This window comes from Balaenoptera physalus (assembly GCF_965194825.1).
Source record: "Balaenoptera physalus genome assembly, chromosome: 15".
NCBI lineage: Eukaryota > Metazoa > Chordata > Mammalia > Artiodactyla > Balaenopteridae > Balaenoptera > Balaenoptera physalus.
Genome location: NC_138894.1, coordinates 42706564 through 42723438, shown reverse-complemented (window position 1 = coordinate 42723438; position 16875 = coordinate 42706564). Strand labels below are relative to the sequence as shown.

The window sequence follows — 16875 nt, the reverse complement described above, 5'->3', positions numbered from 1 at the left end:
ATTAACCCTGACACAAAAGGTGAAACAGTAATTTGCAGCCATTTATAGTTTTAAATAGCACATACGAGAAACAAGGCAGCTTCTTTGCTGTTTTTTATTAAAAGGTTTAACTGACATTGTCTTTTTGGTTTCTGGTGAATAATTGAAATGATCCTTCGGCTAGTCAAGATGAATTGTTCTCAGATTTCTAGCTATCTAGTATCAACACATTTTCCAAACAACACAGTTTTTCATATGACAAAAATAATAATAAAGAACTAGATTATTTCAACAGGTTCACTATCAACTTGTGTAATATTTACCTTTCACAATGGTTTTCATAAAAGTTATCCATGATGCTCTCGAAAATTTTACTTTAAGGGAATTCATGGATCCAGATTAAGTTGGAAGGAAAAATAAAGACCATGTTGTATTTTTCAGTCCTAGGTCTGAAAAATAGTCCTAGGGCTATCTCCTGGGGTAGCCCATGATTAGACTAAAAGTCTCACAGGAGGCATGTGAGAGAACACTGACTTCAGTGTCTGTGTATTCGAAATAAGCTGCAAAATAAGCAAATAATAAAGAAATGCTGGCTTTTAGACCGTTCTGGTTGGTGACGTTTCTAGTTTGGCTTCTTTACTAATATCTGAAATTTGCTGGCTTTGATTTTTCTGATTTGGCTTTTTATTTACAACCTCATGCTTCTTCCACAGGTTTATTAACTGGAGTAGTGGTGGACTCTGGAGATGGTGTGACTCACATTTGCCCAGTGTATGAAGGCTTTTCTCTCCCTCACCTTACCAGGAGACTGGATATTGCTGGGAGGGATATTACCAGATATCTTATCAAGGTAAGCAAAAAAAAAAATATCATATATCATAGAATTAGTTTTTGTAGTTTGTGTGTACCAACTTAACACAAAATTGAATGTATCATCTCAGGATTCTAGCTAATCTGCACCACCAGAGAAGTGGCCCAGTTCATTATTCATATAAAATCCATTTGAGATTCACACACGTGACCTCTTGTATACTAATGAGAGTTCATCATTACATAATTATATTTACTATTCCCAAGGAATGGGTAGAGAGGTATTTCGAAGATGGAAGAAGATTCTGAAACTTCCTTGAACAACTTAGGCAACCTTTCTGCCATAAAACCTTCCTTTGAACAGGTGTATGATAAAGTGTACTTGTGAATATAATTAGTTATAATTTTCTTTAAAACATTGCTGGATAAAGTATATAAGGCCACTATTTGGAGGCATGTGGGTTTTTTGTAACGTGGAAAAAAAAGGTTTAGAATGTTGTCTGTACCAGAATTCTGTAGTTAGTGTATTCTCTCCAGGTCAGTGGCTCTCAGTCAGGGATGATGCTACCCCCCAGGGACACTTTGCAGTGTCTGGAGACATTTCTTGGTTGTTACAGCTTTGCAGGAAGGCTGCTAAACATCCTACAATGAACAGAGCATCCCCTGCAACTAAGAATTGTAAGGTCCAATATGTCATTGGTGCTGCTGTGAAGAGACTGTTCTAGGATGAAATCTGTGCAATAAATTAGGTTGCATTAAGTCTTCACCTTGACATTGGGCTCCTTTAATCTCATTTAAAGTAATAATAAGATTGTTAATGAGAATTATAATACTCTCATTCTAAGCCAAAATTCTATTCAAAGGTGACTACCAAAGGAGTGCCCAAGGGATTTCTTTTGAACGTAAGCACAAAGATAAGGGGATTTGTCTTCTTAAGTTTTTATATGAAAACGTTGTTTATGATGCATATTATGTGGGTTTTTTTTTTTTAACAAATGCTATTGCCCATCTAATATGTGTCAGACATAATAGAAGTTAGGGATAAAACTTCGTTAAGACCTGGGGTATTTCATGAATATGGCATTGATTGAGCAAATTGCAGAATTACAGGAGTCCAGTGTAAAATATTATTTATTAATAGATATTTTGCTCATTTTGGCCATTTATTATTCATGAACTATTAATTCTGTCTCTCTGTGAAACTGAAATATAAATCCTTTTATGGCAAGTAATATTCCCATTTCTGAAATACTCAGTAAGAGCAAAGGCTCCACTGTCCATTGCATTTGGTATTGATGTGACATATTTAGAGAGCATTAATCGCTTTTGCAGAGTTGAACTCATTCAGATTACTTGTGGATTTACTGCTATTTTTTTGTACCAGCTGCTTCTGTTGCGGGGCTACGCCTTCAACCATTCTGCTGATTTTGAAACGGTTCGCATGATTAAAGAAAAATTGTGTTATGTGGGGTATAATATTGAGCAAGAGCAGAAACTGGCCTTAGAAACCACAGTACTAGTTGAATCTTACACAGTAAGTATTTCCAGTGTATAATATATATGTGGTTTTACAACTTTGACTATTGGTGTGTGCTTAAGGAGGTTTTCTTGGAATCCAGTATTTTTGGTTTGGGTTGTTATGTATATGTGTGATCTTTAATGTCTTTCTACATTATGATTCTATGATTTAATTATTTTAGGACACCGTATAACATGAAATAAGGCAAGAATCATGTATTGCTTTTCTACTTTAGGATGCAGTTAGATGTGAGATATTATTTTGAGATTCTAGTACCTGGAGTAGCATTTTTCAGCATGGGTTTCACGTAATGTTATTTCTGTGAGATGTTAATAGGTATTTCACAAAAATTAAAATGGGGGCTACATTTTCAGGTAAGTTTGGGAGAGAGTTGATTTCACTTTATTAAAGGACTTCTCAGAGCCTTTGATATGCTGATTTGTACATGACTGCAGTATTCCTCAGCATTTCATGGGGCTGGTGTTCTAAGATACTTTGGGAAGTGGTCATCCTATAGGATGGCTTTTATAATTCAGTAGGTGGCAGTCTTCCTGACTTAGTATTTTCTTAATGAGATGTTCAAAACAAATGTTAACTTGAAATTGAAACTAATGAGACTTAGAACCTAGTTATAGTTTACACTAGGGGAGTTGATCCTCCCTGAATTTTTAATATATTGCTATCTTTAAGTCTGTCATTCATCTGGGTATAAAGTACTTCCATATTGCATCTTTGATCAATGCATCTGGAGACATTTTTTGGTTGTTACAGCTTTGCAGGAAGGCTGTTAAACATCCTACAATGAACAGGGCATCCCAAGCAACTAAGAATTGTAATGTCCAATATGTCATTGGTGCTGCTAGGATCTAGTAGTTATTAAAATGAAATTGAGTGATAGGCAATAAAAGCAAGTATTCTTTTTTTTTTTTAATATAGTATGTAGCTTTTTTTTTTTTAATTTTATTTATTTATTTATGGCTGTGTTGGGTCTTCGTTTCTTGTGTGAGGGCTTTCTCTAGTTGCCCCTGTATGCATGTATTCAATTAAAACATCAAAGTCTTAACTGAGAAAGATAATTTCATCACTGTTCCCAGCTTTCCTTTTTTTTTTTTTAAATTTTATTTACTTATTTATTTATTTATGGCTGTGTTGGGTCTTCGTTTCTGTGCGAGGGCTTTCTCTAGTTGCGGCAAGTGGGGGCCACTCTTCATCGCGGTGCGTGGGCCTCATTATTGCGGCCTCTCTTGTTGCGGAGCACAGGCTCCAGATGCGCAGGCTCAGTAATTGTGGCTCACGGGCCCAGCTGCTCCGCGGCATGTGGGATCTTCCCAGACCAGGGCTCGAACCCGTGTCCCCTGCATTGGCAGGCAGATTCTCAACCACTGCGCCACCAGGGAAGCCCCAAAGCAAGTATTCTTAAACCATTTGATTCATGTAAACTCAACCTATCACAAATATGTACATAATAGTCATTTAAAAAATAATTATAGGGACTTCCCTGGTGGTCCAGCAGTTAAGACTCCGTGCTTCCATATGGATGGCTAGTGGGAAGCAGCCGCATAGCACAGGGAGATCAGCTTGATGCTTTGTGATGACCTAGAGGGGTGGGATAGGGAGGGTGGGAGGGAGGATCAAGAGGGAGGGGATATGGGGATATATGTATACATATAGCTGATTCACTTCATTATACAGCAGAAACTAACACAGCATTGTAAAGCAATTATACTCCAATAAAGATATTTAAAAAAAAAAAAGAAAAACGGTTACCAGGGGATAAGGGAGGGAGGGATAAATTGGGAAATTGGGATTGACATATACACCCTACTATATATAAAATAGATAACTAATAAGGACTTACTATATAGCATAGACTACTCTATTCAATACTCTGTAATGACCTATATGGTAAGAGAGTCTAAAAAAGAGTATATGTATATGTATACATGATTCACTTTGCTGTACACCTGAAGCTAACACAGCATTGTAAATCAACTGAACTCCAATAAAAATTATTTTAAAAAAAATTAAAATAAGACTGTGCTTCCACTGCAGGGGGCATGGGTTTGATCACTGGACGGGGAACTAAAGATCCTGTATGCCACGTAGTACAGCCAAAAGAAAACAAAAACAAAAATAAATGAATAGGGACTTCCCTGGTGGCGCAGTGGTTAAGAATCCACCTGCAAATGCAGGGGACACGGGTTCGAGCCCTGGTCCAGGACCCACATGCTACGGAGCAACTAAACCCATGTGCCACAACTACTGAGGCTGCACTCTAGGGCCTGCGAACCACAACTACTGAGCCCGCGTGCCACAACTACTGAAGCCCGTGCGCCTAGAGCCCGTGCTCTGCAACAAGAGAAGCCACCACAATGAGAAGCCCGCACACCACAACAAAGAGTAACCCCTGCTCGCCGCAGCTAGAGAAAGCCCGTGCACAGCAATGAAGACCCAACGCAGCCAAAACTAAATAAATAAATTAAAAAAAAGAATAAATAAAAATAATTATAAATTTTTATAAGTTATATTGTTTAATTTTAGAAGATACTGATCCAAATAGTCAATAAGTCAATACTTTGCAACTTAATGATCTCCAGATTTGCTCTGGGGATTCTTTCCTGAAGCCTTCTTGACAGTTACCCTAGATTTATAATTTGTCACCTACCTGACTTTGCAAGAAAGTGTCATGAGGCAGAGGATAAGGGAACTAGAAGTGTAAGACATATTTTATTTATTTATTCTCCTTTCTCAGAGAGTTTGAGGTATGTTACAAAAATACATGCAACAAATAAACAGTGAACTGATGAGTAAATGAAGAGGGATAAGATGGACAAATAAAGGAAAGGGTAAGATTTGGTGCAAAGAAATGGGAAGCATACAGTTTTAACAGTTCCAAGAGGTAGTAGTAGTTCCTAGGGTAGGTGGCCCCAGGCTGGCCTGCAAATAGAGCTTTGAGAAGAGCCACACCATCAGAGGCTGGAAGGGCCAGGTACAGAGGTTTTGGTAACAGTCTGCCATGTGAAGTTTTTCCATGTATCTTGGGGTGATTTCAAGTTTGGGTTTTAAAGTTTATTTTTTTTTAAGGGTAAATTTTTTTTTAAAGACATTGATGTGATTTATAAAAATACAATTTTGGAGTGATTGCCTTGTACATACTTGTAAACAATCATAGCAAACGGGGGTAAATGTCTTAGAGAACTTGCTTTGTGATGCTTTGTCATATTGGAAAGTCAGTTTTGGAATCTAAAGATAATTATTGTAATTATGTTATTTTAAACAAATATACTGTTAGAAATGTTAATGTAAAACTAATTCTGGTATGTCATACAGAAGTGTGTCCAATGCCAGCGTATACAAGGATGCTTGTTACTTAGGTCAATTCAATGAATTGTGAGGGAGTTTTTGTTTAATATTTCTCATTTAATTAAATATAAACATGATGTAACTTAAGAGTTTTCTGTACAAGGTCATGTTGTAATGGTATCTGACCAGTTTAAATCTCATTTTCTTAAAGTTATATTTATTCATTATCATTTAAAATTTAATAGGACCTAGTAAGTAGGATACAACAGAATTGCCTAATAAATAGTCTAGGTCAATATTCTTTAAGTTTTCTTGATCATACAATTTTTTTGGATTAAATGATTTGACAGAAGTTTCACACGTGATATAAAGTGTTTTGATGACAAAATAATAAAGTTTCCCAGAGTAATTATTTGGTGAAAGAAATTACTTAAAATTTTTAATTGAATGTGTCTGTGCTACATGGTAAAAATATCCATAAACTCACAAATGTGTTAAAATGATAAGCAACATTGACTCCAGCAAAAATCCAATTGCCACGGGCGATCAGCGCCACCTGTAGTGCTCACCTGCACACACCAGTGGAACATTACTCACTCGTGCATTGGCGAATCCTCCAAGAAATTCCTGCTGTTTGGGGGCGTGACATACCATTTTAAAAGCAGAACAGAGCATGATAATAAAAACAATTATTTTGATGTATTTAATTTACCTTTTTTGTCTTTTTTCAAAAATGTATTTTAGGAGAAATATATTGCTGATAAGGATTTTGGTTCTAGAACAGGTGTTTATAAGTTTATAAGTACTAACATCTAAAGAACACTAGGAACTTTTAAAATCTTTTGCTGATACCTGATTGTTCTTGGTTTCTAGCTCCCAGATGGCCGCATTATCAAAGTTGGGGGAGAGAGATTTGAAGCACCAGAAGCTTTGTTTCAGCCTCACTTGATCAATGTTGAGGGAGTAGGTGTTGCTGAATTGCTTTTTAACACAATCCAGGCAGCTGACATCGATACCAGGTACATTAGAAATGGTTGTTTCAAAGTTATTTATCAGAAATAGATGGAATATAAATAGCTAGAATGACCAAGTTGTCTATTGTCTCACTCAGGTTTCTGATAGGGTGACACTGGTTGTTGAACAGCATATATCATTGTGTCTCAGATGCCTCTTTAAACTTATTTTGAAATAGTTTAAATGTTGAAAGTTGCAAGACTAGAATAGAGAACTCCTGTACACTATCCAGTTTTCCATTTTACTGATTTTAACACTGCATGTTTGTGTGCTCTCTCTCTCTCTCTTTTCTTTCTTGAGCCATTTGAGTAGGTTGTATGCGTTAAGTCCTCTTTACTCCTTAATATTCACTTTGTATTTCTTAGGAATGAGGCTATGCTCTTATAGCCACAGTGCATTATTGAGTTCAGGGGATTGATTACTGACATACTTTTATCTACCATCCGTATTTCAGTTTTGTTCACTGTCCCAATAATGTCCTCTATACAGTTTTTCTTTTCTCCAGTAAAGGATCAAATCTAAGGTCACACATTGTATTTAGTCGTCTCTTAGTCACCTTTTATCTATTATAGTTCCTCAGTCTTTTATGACATTGATATCTCTGCAGAGTACAATTTGGGTTTGAATGTTTTCTCATGATTAGATTTAGGTTGTGCATTTTTGGCTAGAACAGTACTTAAGTGATGTGTCCTTCTCAGGTTATCAAATCCAGAAGTGATGTCTGTTTGCTCCTAATTGGTGATATTAGAGTTAAACTCTTAATGAAGTTTCCTATTTTCTCCACTGTTTAGGTTTTCTTTTTTTTCCTTTCCTGACTTTTAAGTAATTTGTGGGAAAATACTTTGAGACTGTGTAAATCTCCTGTTCCTCATCAAACTCTGCCCCCCACCCCTTTTGGCGTCTGTTGATGATTCTTGCCGAAATCCATTTTTATTGTGATGGTTGCAAAAAGGTGATTTTTTTCTGATTCTGTCATTCTGTATTTATTAGTTGGCATTCTAGCATAAGGAAGTCCTTTTCCTTTCTCCCTTGTTTTGTTTGTTTATTATCAGTATGGTCTCATGATTTTATTTGGTGGATTATAATTTATTACTGCCTTATTTCATTTTGGTGCTAAATTGTTCCTGATTTCGCCTGTGAGAGCCCCTTCAAGCAAGCTCCTGTGTCCTTTGATGTGCCCTCATCTCTTTTTGAGCACATTCTACTTCTTTCTATTTTGTGGCACAGGATATTCCCGGCTCATCTTTAATTTTGTTTTCTGAATAGGTAGTGAAAACTATACAAAAAAGTATACTCAGAAGTATCACTCTCCCCACCCCTTGTCTTTCACCCTGGTCCTCCTCCCTCTGTTTTTTATTTTCTTACACAAAAGGTAGCATACTGTAAATACTCTTTTGCACTTTGCTTTTTTCACTTAATGTATTCTAAACAAGTTTTTTTTTTATGTCTAAAACTGCCTTTTTTTTATACAGCAGGTTTTTATTAGTTATCCGTTTTATACATATTAGTGTATGTATGTCAATCCCAATCTTCCAATTCATCCCCCCTGCCCCCCCCCGCTTTCCCTCCTTAGTGTCCACATGTTTGTTCTCTACATCTGCCACTTCCTAGGGGTTGTCCTTATTCTTTGTTCCAGTTGCATTCTTTTTTCCAGTGTGATAATGCAGTGATAACGCTGCAGTTAATAACCTTGTGCACACTGTATCTTTGTATTGTTGGACATATATATTCTGAAAAAATGTCTGGGGGAATAGTTGGGTTGAAGGATAAATGTGTGTGGTTTTGTTATTGCTCAGTTCCCTTCTATGAAAGTTGTACCCTTTCTCTTTCCCACCAGTCATATATGAGGGCACCTGTGTCCCCAACAGCTTGTTCACAGAGTTTTTCAGCATTTTACTTTTATGCCAAGTCTAATGAGTGAGAAATGATATCTTAATTTAGTTTTAATTTGCGTTTCTCTTAAGATTGAAGTTAAATATATTTTTCTGTGTCTAGGGCCATGTTTATATCTTCTCCTGGTGAATTATCTGTTCATGGCTTTTGCCTGTTCTTCTATGGAATTAAAAAGAATTTTTTTCTCTCAGTTTTTGAAAAAGTTCTTTTTATATTAGCTCTGTGATATCTATTGCAGACATTTTGTCATTTTTCATTTGTCTCTTGCTTATGGTGTTTTGGCCATACAAAATTTTGTTTTTATTTAGTTATATAAAAAGATTTACAATCTTTTATTGCATCTAGAGTTTGAGTCATAGTTAGAAAGCTCTCCTTTATAGTCAAGTTATTGAGAAATTCACTCAGAAGCATTTTATTAAGCAAGTGTTTGCCTACTTCTTTATTTAACCCTGAATGAAATAACCCGCTAATTTTTGTGGGCTGGCTGGGGAACAGGCTGGTAATGGAAATTAATAAAAATAGCAATTGGCTTATAAAAAGCTATAAATCTAATGGAAGATGATCAAAAGTCTAATCTAGACTTCATAATTATGATAAATTCTCATGGTAGGGATTGGGTAGATGCTTTTGTCCCTTGATTTAATGATCAGTAATAGGAAAATTATATTTAAAAGTGCATTCCTGTTGGTAGTGATTAAAGTTTTGGTGTTCCTAAAGCACTGGAGTTAGGTTCAGTACCCTCTCCACATTGCTAGCATTGGAAAGCAGCACAACTCAAATTTTGTTTTGTGTGTCCTGTGTGTTGAAAGCATACATGTAAATGCTCATGGGGGGCTTCCCTGGTGGCGCAGTGGTTAAGAATCCACCTGCCAATGCAGGGGACACGGGTTCGAGCCCTGGTCCGGGAAGATCCCACATGCTGCGGAACAACTAAGTCCGTGCGCCACAACTACTGAGCCTGCGCTCTAGAGCCCACGCGCCACAACTACTGAAGCCCGCGCGCCTAGAGCCCGTGCTCTGCAACAAGAGAGGACACCGCAATGAGAAGCCCGCGCACCGCAACAAAGAGTGGCCCCTGCTTGCCACAGCTAGAGAAAGCCCTTGCACAGCAACGAAGACCCAGTGCAGCCAAAAATAAATAAATAAAAATTAATTAATTAAAAAAATAAAAAATAAAAAAAATAAATGCTCATGGGCACATACCACATGTAGCTATACCTCAACTGCTTAGTTTACGTCACACTCGTGTGCATACTTCTGCAATTAAATACAATACAGAACTTCTTCTAGAAGCTAGAATTATAATAGCCTGAGCCCTTGAGAACCTGAAAGTAAGTAAAAACCTGGAAGTGAGTTTGAATGAGGCCAAGATGGATGTGACTTAGCTCCTGAGTTTTACTAGGAGAAGAGTTCCTCAGACCCTCACTCAGATGATACTACTTCTACTACATATGCCGTTATTTTAGATTTGATTATCTGGTATCATGACCAGCAGCACATTTAAGGAAGAAAGCGAGGACTGCTCTAAACAGCAAACACATCAGTCTAAGCAGACATAATAGCTGACAGCCTCCAAGCAGAGGAACCAAAGGGAAAGCTTCAAAAGCAAGAACTGGAATCGTGGTAGAATATGGTTAAGTATACTGAACCACCACATCTAAGTGGCTCCATGGAAGCACTGTGATAGCACAGTCCAAATACTGCAAGTTTGTAATGTAAACTGGTCATCACTAAAAGACTCAATTACATTTGCAAGAAAATGTTACGTGCTTTAGAAGTATTATCATCAAAATGCTAATAATTTTATATATAAAGAGGGTTTGTTATCTATTAACAGTAGTAATAGCAGACATTCAGCCCTGTGGTTTACATGTTGAATTTTATTTAATTCTCCCAGCAACCACCTGAGGCTGATGTAAATAAAAGCAACTCTGAGATACTGTTTTCCTAATCTGAAACCCCTAATGAATACCTATTGTGTCTTTCTAGATCTGAATTCTATAAGCACATTGTGCTTTCTGGAGGGTCTACTATGTACCCTGGGCTGCCATCACGGTTGGAACGAGAGCTTAAACAGCTTTACTTAGAACGAGTGTTGAAGGGAGATGTGGAAAAACTTTCTGTAAGTATCAATCAATAATCCAACTGTTAACATACTTTTAAAACCCTGTAAAATAGCTTGTGAATCTTGACAGCCACCAGAGGGAGCAAGAAGTCGTTCTAAACAAATTCCTAATGCAGTCTAGTGTAGCCGTGAAGAGGTAGGAAGAAGTAAATGGTGCAAGATGAGCTTTGTCTCAGAGCGGTCCTAGTGCCCGGGTACCTCTGTATTCAGTGTATCGAGGCAACTGAGTCCAGGGCCAGATGTTTTGGTTCATCTGTAACAAACAGCCTGGAACCAGAGGTGCCTGTAAGTACATGGGAAGAACCTGTTGTACTATGGAGAGAGAAAGGCCCCCTTAGGTTTGTTTGGCTTTTTTTAACTTGTTTTTTTAATATGTAGTCAGCATTCAGTGCTACTCTTGGACTGTCTCATGTTTCTGACTCTGAGTTATTTTCTGGCTGTTTCTTGCATATGTCTTATCTCCCCAATCAGATTGTAAACAACACCGTGTCTCCAATTCTTTTGCATCCCTGTCAACTATCATAGCTCTTGAAACAGACTTTAATTGGTAGTTGTTGGTGTGTAGAGTAGGAAGAAATTTTTAAACTAGTATGGAATAGTTGGTGGTTATTTGGCATTGATTTTTTTTCTACAAATCCTGGACTGTGTGAAGTACACTATACATACGATGCACTCAATTAAGAGTTGTTTAATTCTAAATTAATCTCTGAGGTTCATCTCACCAACTTTGATCAGTTTAGATAATGAGATTACATCCTACAGAGTGCTGTATGTATTAGAGACACTATGTCACATCTTTTATTTGTGACTCAAATTGTTGAAATTACATTGTGTATGTGCTCATACATTAAACAAATTAAAAGACTCAAAAGGAGCCATGTTGTCTAAGTACTTCACTCATTTGTCTGACTTTGAGTATACATATAATTTAAAGTCAGTCTCAGATGATTATGTAGCAAATGCTTCTTGAACTCCTTCTAGGTGCCAAACACTTGTCTAGATGGTGGGAGAAGCAAAACAGTGGTGAACAAAACCAAATAATCCCCACGTCTAGTCTGTGAATAATGTATCAGTAGTAGTAAGCGCTATGGAGAAGTCAGGTTAGGGGCTAGAGAGGGGGTAGTGACTGGGGGAGACGGTGTGCTCCTTTGTGTAGTGTGATCAGAGAAGGACTCCCGTGAGATAAGATAACTTTTGAGCAAAGACCTGAAGGGAGTGAGCCAGTGGGCAGCCTGACTCTCGGGGGGGAAGAATCTTCCAGGCAGGAAGAGCCCCACGTTGGTGGGAGTGTGCAGGAGTGGCTGGAGCAGAGTGAGCGAGGGCGGGGCTGGGAGGTGAGCTCAGAAAGGTAGTCAGGATGTAAGCCTTACTCAGCCACGGTGAAGAGTTGGGCTTTCCTCCTACTGAGGAAGGAGGATCTTGCGCAGAGAAATGGTAGGATCTGACTTGTTTAAAGGATCATTAAGTCTGGGTGGTGAATAGATTGTTGAGGGAAGGGAGGAGGAAAGGTGAAGTCACAAGACAGGTTAGGAGGCTCTGAGAGGACGGAGGAGCTGGTAGAGGCTTATGAAATAGATGAGGAGGTGTGAAGTGGCGTCTCGGAGAGTGCGAGAGAGAAGGGATTGCCGAGCGGCACTGAGGGGCTCGGCTGAGGTACCGTGTAAAGCTAGATGCTGAGTTTCTCTGACACGCGTTCAGTTGCTTGAGGGCAGGGGTGGAGCAAGAGGGTTGATCACCCGAGTTGGTGTTCTGCCCAGTGAGGGAGAGAAAGACAGGGTCACTGAGGATGATGTCAGGACATGGTGGAGAGAGCACGCACACGCGCCACAGAGCAGGAATGAGGAGGAATAACCTGGGCATCTGTAGCTGCCCTGGGCAAAGGGGGGTGGTGGATGGGATAGTCAGATAGGATGAGTTTCTGAGGGGCTGTGGAGTTGCAGGGAGGAGGGAGAGAACAGTGAACAAGAATTACCGTTACCCACCTCCAGAGTTAGGCAGGTAGTGAGAGAGAGAGAAACAGCAGCCAGCTGAGAAAGCTGCAGGGCAGTGGTGTCCTCAGGGGCTAGCCAGGTGTCCCTGAGAGCGGGGCTGCCACACCACAGCCCTGGACCAAACCTGGCTGTTCTATAAAGTTTTTTGGAACACAGCCAGACCCATTCTTTTGTCACATAATATGTTGCCTATCGTCACATATTGTCTCTGGCTGCCTTTAGGGATTGCCAGAGAGACCTGCAGAGCCTCAAGTGCTTACTCTCTGGTCCCTTGCAGAAAAAGTTTGCTGACCCCTGCCAAAGAGTAAAAAAAGTAACTAGAACAGTTAGAACAGTAGGTTAGCCTCGGAATTAATAAGTAGACGGATGTTTTTCTATGTCATATGTTATGACAGATCCTACAGTTCATTTATGTCACGTAAAGACAATGTAGAATGACAGTTATTTTGAGTCTTTTTGCGGGATTTGTGACTTTGTAAATAAAACTGCTACTTCATTTTGAGGTTTCTCTTTCAGGTGTTGACTGACCGTACAGATGGAGGTCTGCCCTTGTTAGTTAATAGTGGCTGCAGACTATAAAACTTCTCCTGCTTGTCTTTAATTTTGGTTACTGTGTTCATTTTTTCCAACATCCTCATAATTTATTTTGACCGTGTTTGGCCTTGTTTATTTTGAGAACATTTCGTTTGGATTTGAGAGAATAGAAAGTGAGCTTTGCTTATAAGGAGAGAACTTAAAGCTTACTCTGTTGCACGGGACTACAATCATAGGGGCGTGAGACCTTGAAGAAACTATAGCAGTCCTCTTATCCCAACTCTTCATTTGACAGCTGGCCAGGTGATTTGCCCATTAGTGGGAAACCTGTCACAGTCAGGGCTCTGGTACTTGGGCTCTTGATAGGGCGAGCATGGAATTCATTGTTCAAATCAGGCTGCTTTTGAGGGTGACAAGGAGTGTAGTTAACGATGGGGCCACAGGTGTACATTGCGACTGTTCTAAGCACACTGGGATGGATGTGTGATCTCCTGGCTGTGAGTTTTGGGCAAATTACAAAATTTCTCTCTCTGACTGAGATACTTACATCACAGGACCTTTGTGAGAATTCAACAAGAGAATATAAGAAAAAGTCATTTTCATAAAGCAGAAAGTGCCATGCGTGTGACGTTTTATCATCTCCTCTTTCTCCTTTAGAAATTCAAGATCCGCATTGAAGACCCACCCCGCAGAAAGCACATGGTATTCCTGGGTGGCGCAGTTCTAGCGGACATCATGAAGGACAAAGACAACTTCTGGATGACCCGACAGGAATACCAAGAAAAGGGTGTTCGTGTGCTGGAGAAACTTGGGGTGACTGTTCGATAAACTGCGAAGCTGGTTCCCATCACGCCCCTAATGCTTTCTTTTTTCTTTTATTGCCAATCTTTGAACTCATTCAACTCCAGGACATGGATGAGGCCTCTCTGTGCCCTTTGACTGGAAAGGTCAGGTTTTATTCTGGTGTCTTGCAGAAGTTTTGTTAAATTTGTGTTGATGTGGGTAAATCTGACTGCTTAATTCCACCACTTCCCTGCAAACACAAGAGGGCCAGGGTCCTGTCTGCTGCTCTGTTTCTCCTAAGTAGGCATTTAGATCATTCCTGTAGGCTTCCTATTTTCACTTTCCTGTTCTAAGGCTGCTAGTTTTAGTCTTTAGCACACTAGGTGGTATGCCTTTATTAGCATAAGAAAAAACAACTTCCACAGGAGCTTTTATGTGTTATCGGGGTGGGGTGGTGAGGACTGAGTGGGCGGCTGCTGAACCCTTTGTGGCGTTTCCCCTGTGGTGTGGCGCTTTCTACCGTTACTGCTGCGGCTTTAAGTACCTTAAAGCTTCTGGTATTAACATTTTAGGGAAATGGTAGGCTCAGAACTAAAGTGTTTGGGGTTGGGGTTTTGCGTGGAGGGAAGGGGTGGGGTTTTGATTTTAATTTTTTGATTTTTGAGCTTTTCTGCTCTGGGGTACGTAAGATGAACTTTATTTACAATACTTTGATTTGGCAGGTTTTCTTCTACTTTTGGTCTGCCTGGAACTGTTTCCATATGCTGTAAAAAGCAAGTGTAGTGTCCCATCATTATGTGACTTAGGGATTTTTTATTTGTTTTTTAAAATCAACCATATCAACTGGGACTAAACTCCCTAGAATCTACCAATGGAAAAGTAACATTGAAAAAAAGCTTTTGGAAATTCAAATTACAGACAAAAAGTGCTTAAGAGCTGGTATTTTTCTAAGTGCTTCTATTAATACCAGAAGCATTAAGGTAACCCAGTGCCAAGTACCATTCTTGCAAAATTCTTTTATATAACCGACCAGTGCTTATTTAATAAAAACAAGTAGATACATATAAATAATTACTGGCAGTAGGTTATAATTATTGGGTTAAAAGTAACATTGAAATATGGGACTTGTGCCAGTTGGGTAATTTTCACTAGTTTTTTTTTGTTGCTATGTTTTCATTTAAAACCTGGAAGTGGAGTAAAATTTGACTATTTAAAATGTTGGCCAAAAAAAATCAAGATTTAAATGCGTATTTGTACTGAAAAACTCATCATAACTACTAAATCTCAGCCATCTTAAGCTTGAAAGAAGAGTTGTTGGTATTTTGTAAATGTTAGCCAACTTACCTGTCAGAAAACCATATTTATGAATCCTGTCGGTATTGCTTGGTATCTGAAAAAATATCAGATAGTACCCAGACTTGAATGCCTTCTAAATTTGAAAAATAAAGTAATAAGAAATTGTATCACTCTAAGTACAAAATGCAAATTCTGGAGAAAAACGTTTTTCTTCATTTCAAAACATTCTTTACTAATAACGACTTTGAAAGAAGAAGCGTACTTTTTTTGGTGACTGAAATTGGAGAAATTATTGGCTATAGCATATCTTTTTTTGTGAAGAAACTTAAAAATCAGTTTATATGAAATAAGCAGCAAAAGAAAGTTAGTTTTAATTATGCAGCTTCTGTTAATATGTATTTTTTGTCTGTTTTACCTCAATTTGAACAAGTAAAAGAAGTTCGCCTGCATGCTGGACATGCTTCAGTACACGTGAATAGCCTATGAATAACGTCTGTTAGATTTTAGGGACGTGGGTATCAGAGTCACTTTGGAATTCTAAAGTGTTCCTAAGTCATGTCCTTATAAATTCCCCCCCAGCCTTTTGAATACTGAGTTGTTAAAGGACACAGATGTAGGACCAGTATCTACTAGTTGTTCATTTCAGGTAAATGGATTGACTTCTGACCTTTGGTCATGATTTTAAAATATGGGGGTAGAAGACAACAAAGAATGGGATAGACTCTTAAATAAAGCAATGAAAGCATTTGTCATTTGTCCCTTGAATGTAGAATTTGGTTTTAATTTTATAATTCTGCTAGCAAACATGACAGTTAAAATGATGTATTAATATATAGAAAGAGTATAGTTTTTAAATTACATTTTATAATTTTCCTATTCCAAGGTGAAATAATGCATTTAGTAATTTGGGGGTGGGGTGGGGAAGTATCATGTTTAATTGGAGTTGTCAGGTATGAGTCCCTCAGAAATTAAACTTTTTTCTGTTTTAGAAGAGATCTGATACATAGCTCTTGAAAACCTTTGTCACTTAAATTTCCAATAATTAAAGTTCTTTCCTTTTAAAATTAGAATTGCCAATGCCTTGACCTTTGAGAAGGGTTTCTTAGAAATAGGTCCTGCATTTAAACTTTTTTCTTTAAAATGTGGTATTGGATGTTAACTTTTACACAGTTCTGAGCACTGTCAACAATATTTGGAAAGTATTTTGAGAGATCAATGGAAAGTTAAACATTCTAAATTTAACACGAATACACTTCTTTTTGATTCAGAAAATAAAATCAGATTTTTCAAAGTAAATTTGAATTTTGTCTTTGTTTTTCCTCTTAATAGTATTTCTCTTTGGTTTCATTTTCTTATTTTTATTCATATTTTCGTTTTTGCTAATGCAAGACGGATTGACAACTTTATATGCTAGTTGTTAGGGAAAGTTCAGTTCAGTGACTTTCTACTATTTGACAAAAAATCATTTATTTTTGGTATGATGTTTATTTCTGATACGATTTTAAATACCTAAGGTGGGGGAAAAAAACCTAGGAATAAAAGCAAATCACAGCTATAGCTCTATTAGAGACTTTTTTCCCTCTAGGAGACTGTTTTGTCTCCCGGAAGATTTAAGGACGCTTTGGCAG

At 38.1% G+C, this 16875-nt stretch overlaps 1 protein-coding gene across 2 annotated transcripts in view; it reads left to right on the top strand.

Moving 5' to 3' along the window:
• The window catches only part of ACTR2 (actin related protein 2), a 36037-nt gene extending 19494 nt beyond the window's left edge, over positions 1–16543 (top strand). The window contains exons 5-9 of one of the 2 annotated variants that reach the window (XM_082426652.1): positions 693–829; positions 2174–2323; positions 6485–6630; positions 10508–10640; positions 13826–16543. In XM_082426652.1, coding sequence (XP_082282778.1) covers positions 693–829; positions 2174–2323; positions 6485–6630; positions 10508–10640; positions 13826–13996 — 737 coding nt within the window. In that variant the 3' untranslated portion in view covers positions 13997–16543. The remainder of the gene's footprint in view (positions 1–692; positions 830–2173; positions 2324–6484; positions 6631–10507; positions 10641–13825) is intronic. The other variant, XM_082426653.1, reaches the window with a different exon arrangement.
• The last annotated feature ends 332 nt before the right edge of the window (positions 16544–16875 follow it).